Source organism: Chlorocebus sabaeus, chromosome 21, assembly GCF_047675955.1.
Source record: "Chlorocebus sabaeus isolate Y175 chromosome 21, mChlSab1.0.hap1, whole genome shotgun sequence".
NCBI classification, from domain to species: domain Eukaryota; kingdom Metazoa; phylum Chordata; class Mammalia; order Primates; family Cercopithecidae; genus Chlorocebus; species Chlorocebus sabaeus.
The window spans coordinates 103,403,953-103,411,900 of record NC_132924.1 but is presented as its reverse complement, the minus strand read 5'-3'; the positions used below and the strand labels follow the sequence as shown (position 1 = coordinate 103,411,900).

General features: G+C 44.8%; 1 protein-coding gene across 3 annotated transcripts in view; it reads left to right on the top strand.

Moving 5' to 3' along the window:
- Window positions 1-5,347: 5,347 nt before the first annotated feature.
- Window positions 5,348-7,948, top strand: part of CEP41 (centrosomal protein 41) — a 51,966-nt gene continuing 49,365 nt past the window's right edge. For all 3 annotated transcript variants that reach the window (XR_012090409.1, XR_005242349.2, XM_007982925.3), the window contains exon 1: window positions 5,348-5,484. Coding sequence is in view for 1 of the 3 variants with exons in the window: in XM_007982925.3 (XP_007981116.2) it covers window positions 5,452-5,484 (33 nt within the window). In the remaining 2 variants the exon portion in view is untranslated. The remainder of the gene's footprint in view (window positions 5,485-7,948) is intronic.

Below are 7,948 nucleotides of genomic sequence, written 5' to 3'. Positions count from 1 at the left end.
CTCTGAAGAATTCAAGATAACTTATTGGCTGGGTGCAGTGGCTCAGGCCTCTAATCTCAGCACTTTGGGAGGTCGAGGCGGGTGGATCACCTGAGGTCAGGAGTTTGAGACTGGCCTGGCCAACTTGGCAAAACCCAATCTCTACTAAAAATACAAAAATTAGCCAGGCATTGCGGTGGGCACCTATAATCCCAGCTACTGGGGAGACTGAGGCAGGAGAATCACTTGAACCTGGGAGGCAGAGATTGCAGTAAGCCAAGATCACGCTACTGCACTCTCCAGCCTGGGTGACAGAGCGAGACTCTGTTTCAAAAAAAAAAGGAAACTTATGATTTTGTAGGCTATTCATTTTTCTTATTTTAGGATGGGAGCGATGTTCCCTTGCAACTGTTTACATCCTAAATCAAAGCAGAACTCCATTAATGTGGTTTTCGTTTTGTTTTTACTATGGCTATGATGTGGATTCTTTAAGAACCAGGAAGGACAGGAATTACATTTGCAGCATCTAGCACAGGGATTACAAGTTAATGGCCCATAGGTTTCACATGAAAACCTAGGTTTCTAGATTATTTTGAGAAACGTGAATATCTGACACAGTTAATCCACATTTACTGGCCTTTTCATAGGTCACAGGCTCGCTAGTTGTGCATTGTGCCAGAGCGAGACGGGTACCTCTCAACACTGACGCCTCCTTCATCCCCTTGGGGCAGACCGTTCTGAGACCCAGGTCAGCTCAAGAGCCCCCTTGGAAGTAAGTCTGTGGCAGAGCATTGTTCTATGCAGATCCCGTGCCAGAAACCAAATCGTGGCATGTGACGACCAAGTGCGCTGGGTTTGCTCACAGATGGCAAAGGAGGTCTTAGATCTCGCTGGAAGAGCCATCATGCATCTCTTCTGCCACAGCTAGGAGTTCCATGTGGCCCACAGAGGTGGCTCCAGAACTGCATAGACTAGAATGCCAGCCCCATCAGGTAAGCAACCAGAATGCCAATTTCCTCATTTCATCAGAAAGTAACATAGCCTGTGATCGTCCCAAAGAAATTCTGGGAAGTAGGTATTATTCCTCTGCAAGGGGCCATAGGAATGGTTGAGCCCTTTGGGCTCAGGCCAAGTACTTCAACTCTAGCCTAAGCTGGAGGCAGGCAAGGGCCAGGCCTCCACTCAAAGGCTGGTATGTCCCTCTCTCAGACACATTCTGCTACTAGGTGGAATGAAATCAAATTGTTACCACATTTGCAGGGACTTCATTGCACAGTAGGACATGCAGATCTGTGGGTTCACTGCCTCAGGTGTAGTTCCATTTCTGGAGACCAGGGGAAGGACCCCGGGCCTGGACTGGATTAGGCAGAATTGTTCCAGAAGCATCTGGAAGTGCATGTCATTTAGGGAATGAGGGTAAATGAAGCCAAGGGAAGTAGCCAAGGCCCACATCAGAGAAGTAACATCATGAGACAGGTCTGAGGGGAGGCTGTTTGGCTGCAGTTAGGAAATCAGGCTTGAGAGCCGAGGGTGAGAGAGGAGAGTTCTTTGGGGGCTGTGAGGTTGGAGGAGAGGGATTCAGGATGGGAGAAGGTCCAGAGAGCTTTAAGTTCAGGAGAGGGCCAGCCTGCTGGACACCAAAATGCCCATTTAGTTCCAGGGGAAGGGAAATGATCACCTAAAACACAAAATAGCCCTAAACCAACCGCACTTAGCTATCTAGAGCTTCCACCAGCTCTGCAGAGAATAAAGGCTTTTTGGAACACATAGAGAGTTAAAAAGAAGACATCAAACAAATGGAAGTTCGCAAGAGCACTTCTAACTTTGAGAAAAATAAGATTAATCAGTGGAAGTAGGAACTTTTAAAGAAAAGAATCAGAATTTCTTCTCTTACAGACAAAGCTTGAACCTCTTAGCAATCACGACTTTGATTGCAAGACTCTTACTAAAGCGCCTGGAGAGTCTTTTACTGCCAAGGACTGCAGCACTTCAGATAGAGGAATTACTCAGAACTCAGCTTCAGTCTAAATCAGCCCACACAAAAGCCATAGACAGTTCGCAGGCTAAAGTCAACATCAGGTTTTTTGTTTCTTAGAGTGAGAATGTAATTTTTAAATTATAAAATTAATTCACAGTCAATGAAGAAAATTTGTGAAACACACAAAAGTATAAAGAATAAAACAAATATCTGCATTCCATAATCCAAAGATGGTTTATATTTTTGATTTTTTTTTCAATTTTTCTCTGCAGATACCTGTACTTTTCCTCCATGCAAATCAGGATTATATTAAATAAAAAGTTGTTTCTTGCTCTTTTCCTTTACTGTATCAGGAACAGTTCTCCACTGCCTTAAGTATGCCTTGAAACATACTTTTAAATGATTCCATAAGATTGCTTTTTATAGATATGTCAGCATTTATTTTAATCATTTTTAAATTGATAATCAATTAGATTGTTTCAATTTTTATCATTTTAAATATACTTCCAGTAAACATCTATGGATGTAATGTCTACACATTCGTCCAATTATTTCCTTAGGAGGAATTCTTAGCATATTAAGATTTGAGGACTTCTCAATACCTACTCTCAAATTATTCTTCAAAATTGTCATGCTCCTTTATATTCACACTAACAATATGTGATCATGTTGTTTCATGAATCGTTAGCCAGCACTAAGCATTATCACTAAATAAAAAATAAGAAAAAAAATTTTGTACATTTGATAGTTGAAAAATGGGGTCTAGCTATTTTGCTCTGTGTTTTTTTATATGTTTATTGGATGTTTTTCTTTTATCAATTATCATTTTGTACCATTTGCCTATTTTTTACAAATAGAGACAGGGTCTCTCTGTGTTGCCCAGGCTGGTCTTGAATTTCTGGCCTCAAGTAATCCTCCCGCCTTGGTCTCTCAAAGTGCTGGGATTGGCCGGCGCGGTGGCTCAAGCCTGTAATCCCAGCACTTTGGGAGGCCGAGACGGGCGGATCACGAGGTCAGGAGATCGAGACCATCCTGGCTAACACGGTGAAACCCCGTCTCTACTAAAAATACAAGAAAAATTAGCCGGGCGAGGTGGCGGGCGCCTGTAGTCCCAGTTACTCGGGAGGCTGAGGCAGGAGAATGGCGTGAACCCGGGGGGGCGGAGCTTGCAGTGAGCCGAGATTGCACCACTGCACTCCAGCCTGGGGCACAGAGCAAGACTCTGTCTCAAAAAAAAAAAAAAAAAAAAAAAAAAAAAAGTGCTGGGATTGCAGGCATGAGCCACTGCAACCACCATTTGCCTATTTTTTCAAAGTAAGCACTTGGCGTTCATTTTGATCCAGTTTTGGGTAGCAGGATCCAAAAAGGAATCCTAAAGAGAAATTCATGATATTAAAAATCTTTTGGTTTATAGCTTTAAGCTTTCCAAGGATTCCATTGAAGCCAAATGTGAAGGAAAGGGGTGACTCTTTTAAAGCAGAGTCTCCTTGGACCTCCCCCCTACAAAACCAGAATCAGAATTGAGGGGTTGGGGAGGGAACATGTATTTAAATTACCCCACCCAGACACACTGTCAGTTGGATTCAAGAACCAGCTGGATTCTGTAATCTCTCTATAATGCTTCCTGTGCAGTCCAAATGTGACAACCACAATGACTAGTGAGGCAAGTAAACCAGATGTTCCTATACCCTCTGGAACAAAAGAGAGACAACCATACAAAGAAGTGAGCCAAAACACTGAAGAATGGAAGTTGAATGGACTGGTGGACCTTCTTGTACCTTCTGCTGTTTGGGCTTTTTGACTGTTGTTCTTTAACTTGATTAATGCATTATCGCCCATCTACTCAGTTCCTCAAGTTAGAGAAACTATAGCCATCTTTGATGAATTTCTATTTCTCATACCCCTTATCTCTTCTCGTGTATGCTATTGATTTTACCTACAAATGTCTTTAAATCTCTCCTTTTCTCTCTTTCTCACCACCTCTGAGTGTAGTCCCTCATCATCTCCCTCTCTCCTTTCCCCTGTTATTCTACGCATAATCTCGATGGTTACCCACAAGGTGCACCAGGTAAGCATACATTCTAAATAGTAATGAATCTAGAAGTTTCTGCTTGCTATGCAAAAGCTTCTAGATTAACATACTTCCCTCTGCCTCCTTCCAAGTTTTTTGCAGCCTTCAAACCCTTCCTTAGTAGAGGAGTGAGACTGAGAATTTTAGAGGGGTTAAAGAACTGGCAAACACTATGAAAATTAAGACAAAACCTAGTAAACATGAAAGAGTGACTCAAGTACAAGAAGCAGCTGTGGCCAGAATTCAAGATTCTGGTCAAGCAACACTGAGTGGCAACATGATCCAAGGTGTAGCCCTAAGGTTGGGTTGCTGAAGTGCCTAAGAGGACAAGGGCATGTGAGGCCATGCTGCTGAATGGGACATCTCACAGACCCTGAAGTAGCTCAGAAGTGTGCTATTATTCACTAACAGAGAACTGGTGAGTATGAACTGCTCAGAGTAACCTTTCTCCATTCCTGGAAAAACAAGTTAGAGCAAAGGACAAAGGGTTACTGTGTTGTTCCTTCCATGTAAAAGGAAATAATAATTTTAATGGATTTGGTGGGACATTTAGAAGCCAAGTCAAACTGTGCGTGTAATTGTTTTGTAAAGGTGCTAGGACTTCATTTTCAGATCCGGAATGGGAACAGGTGGTGGCTGGTGGCAGGAGTCACAATGGTTTCCATGACGACGGGATTGGGTCCTAGTCATCCTCCCATCCTCCACAAAACCTACTGCAGCTTTTCTCATAAGGTGCTTATTAAGTATTTGTTAAATGAACGATGAACCACAGAATGGCGCGTGTGCTTTGCAATTAAGGATGTCACTCTTTAGCTAGCCTGAAAGCTTTTAAAGCACGGATAATTATTGTATTTACACACGTATTTTGCATAATTTGCATATTAACCTAACCAGAAAATAATAAACCATACTCTCCCATTTCTGCTGAACAACCCTGGCCCATATCATATTCCCTATTGTGGAATCAGTAGCCCAGATGTTTGGTCGAAACGGCCATAAAACGGAGGTGGGGGATGGGGAGTCTTGTGTCGTATTTATGGTTCCACATCAGCTAAAACTCGCATTTTGTCCCCTTTCTCGAGCCCCTGTCCCCGCCCCCGGCTTTGCGCAGGCGCCAGCCTTCCCCTCCCCCCACGTCCCTCTTCCCGCCCTAAGGCTGGAGCCGGCGAGCCCGGGCCCAGAGCACAAAAGGCCTCACTAGCCGGCGTCCCGCGTTGCCCTTGGCAACCACTGAGCGGAGTCTTGCCCTCCTGTGACCCTAAGATGAGAGAGTAAACGGGGCCCCCATTGGCTGGCCGGGGAAGACGGGCCAATCGGAGAAGGGGGTATAGGGAGGCGGCTGAACGAGGTTGTGGGGGTAGGAAGCTAGGGTTAGAGGCAACCGGTGAGGCTAGAACCCCGAACGTGGTCGGTTGGAGCAAATATGTCCCTCCGGAGGCACATTGGGAACCCTGAGGTGAGGGCCAGGTCCCGGCCGGAGAGCCGGAGGGGGCGGGCACACCGGAAAAGACTCCATGTGGGCAGGGAAGAACAGCCAGCGACTTCCGCCGCCCGGAAGGCGGGAAGGGGCCGGCGTGAGGAGGGGTCGGGGTGCAGGGGCGGAACGGGGAGGGACTGGGGGCCGCGGGGCCGTGTTCAGGACCCCGTGGTGAGGAGCGATCTCTCCCCGCGAACGCACGCCAGTATTTGTGGCTGCGAGGAGCGAAGTACACAAAGACACGGCCCTTGCCCTCAAATGGCTTACAGTCTCGGAGTGACCGTTACAAAACAGAAAAGACAAAGGAACCGCTGCACACTAATGGCACGTGATGAAAGCCAGCCAGCATCTCTGATTGTGGGGATACAGGAAGAGCAGGAGTAAGCTGACCAAACATTTGGAAAACGGGCAAAATAGGACATTAGGCTTACCCGTCTCTCCATAGGACCCTTCAGTTTCTTCGTCAGTTTCACCCCTAGTCCCCTGCTGCATTTGTGGCAGTTCGAACAAACGTTATTGGACTTCTACCGTGCAGTAGGTGCTAGATGTACAAAGAAGACAAGGCCTCTGCCTTTTAATGGGCCGGGCGCGGTGGCTCAGCCTTTGGGATCACAGCACTTTGGGAGGCCGAGGTGGGCGGATCACGAAGTCAGAAGTTCGAGACCAGCCTGGCCAACATCACGAAACCCTGTCTCTACTAAAAATACAAAAATTAGCCGGGCTTGGTGGTGGGGCGCCTGTAATCCCAGCTACTCGGGGGGCTGAGGCAGGAGAATCGCTTGAACCCAGGAAGTGGAGGTTCCAGTGAGCCGAGATCGTGCCATTGCACTCCAGCCTGGGCGATAAGAGCAAGACTCTGTCTCAAAAAAATAAACAATAAATAAATTGCATCTAGTGAAGGAGACAATGAACAGAATTTGAGTACAGTGTCGAGGAGCAAGATGTTATGAGAAAATAGGTAGGACTCAACTGAGAGAGTGAGAGAAGGGTTGTGGAGATGAAAGGGGTGGCAAGGCCTTCATTAGCCAGGTGAAGCAGCATCCCAGGTAGAACAGCACAAGTGAAGGTAAGGAGTGTGTGAACTCCTAACAGGCCCCTGTAGCTTTCTCTGTCTTGCTGAGGTTCTTAACCTTTATCCCAAATAGGAGTTGTAACTGTTTCATCTTTTGGTGACTGCCTGGTACTATGTTGAGAAAGTTGTAAGGCTGAGTCTAAGCTCTGCAAGAGAGCCATGGTCAATTAGTAATGTCTGAATGCTGCATGATCTCGCTTATATGTGGCATCTTCAAAAGTCCAGCTCATAGAATTAGAGATTAGAATGGTGGTTACCAGAGCCTGGAGGGTTGGGGGAAGGAGGCAGAAATGGGAAGATGTTGATCCAAGGGCATAAAGTTACAGTTAAATAGGAGGAATAGTTTTTGAGATCTCTGGCACAGCATGGTGACTATAGTTAATAATAATTACAGCAGACTCAACACTCCCAGTAGAAAATCCATGTATAACTTTTTACTCCCCTCCCCACTGCAAAAAAACCTTAACTACTGATAGCCTACTGTTGACTGGAAGGCTTACTGATAACAGAAATAGTTGATTGACATAGTTTGTATGTTGTATGTATTATATACTGAATTCTTTAAGGTGGAGGAAAGATTATTATTAAGAAAATCATAAGGAAGAGAAAATATATTTACTATTCATTAAGTGGCAGTGTATCATCATAAACATCTTCATCCTAATTGTCTTCATGCTAAGGAGCAAGGAAAAGGAGGGGTTGGTCTTGCTGCCTTAGGGGTGACAGAGGCAGAAGAAAATCTGGGTATAAGTAGACCTGCACAGTTCAAACCCATGTTGTCCAAAGTTCAACTATATTGTAGATTTCAAAATAGAGTAAATTGTGTATTTCATTGAGAGTAAATTTCAAATATCTCACCACAAAAAAATGATAAGTGGGTTGATGGATATGTTAATTAGTCTGATTTAATCATTCCACATCGTGTGTGTGTATACCAAAACATCAAATTGTACCCCATAAATGTATACAGTTATGATTTGCCCATCAAAATATTAATAAAAAATGTTAATATTGTCTTTCATGGGGGTAGGAGAGATAGGTGACGAGAGTGGCAGTTTGCCACATATTTATCTTGTTTGCTGGTCAGAATTTGAGAAGTTTTTTGAGTTATTAAGGGAGTGACATGGTCAGATCTGCGTTTTAGGCAGATGGCTGTAGCTACATTGTGGAAGATGGGTTTGAGGAAGCTCCAGGACTGGAAATGAGATTGGTTAAGTGGTTACTTTTTTTTCTTTTCTTTTCTTTTTTTTTTTTTTTTGAGACAGAGTCTCACTCTGTTACCCAGGCTGGAGTGCAATGGCGAGATCTCAGCTCACTGCAACCTCCACCTCCCGGGCTCAAGCAATTATCCAGCCTCAGCTTCCCAAGTAG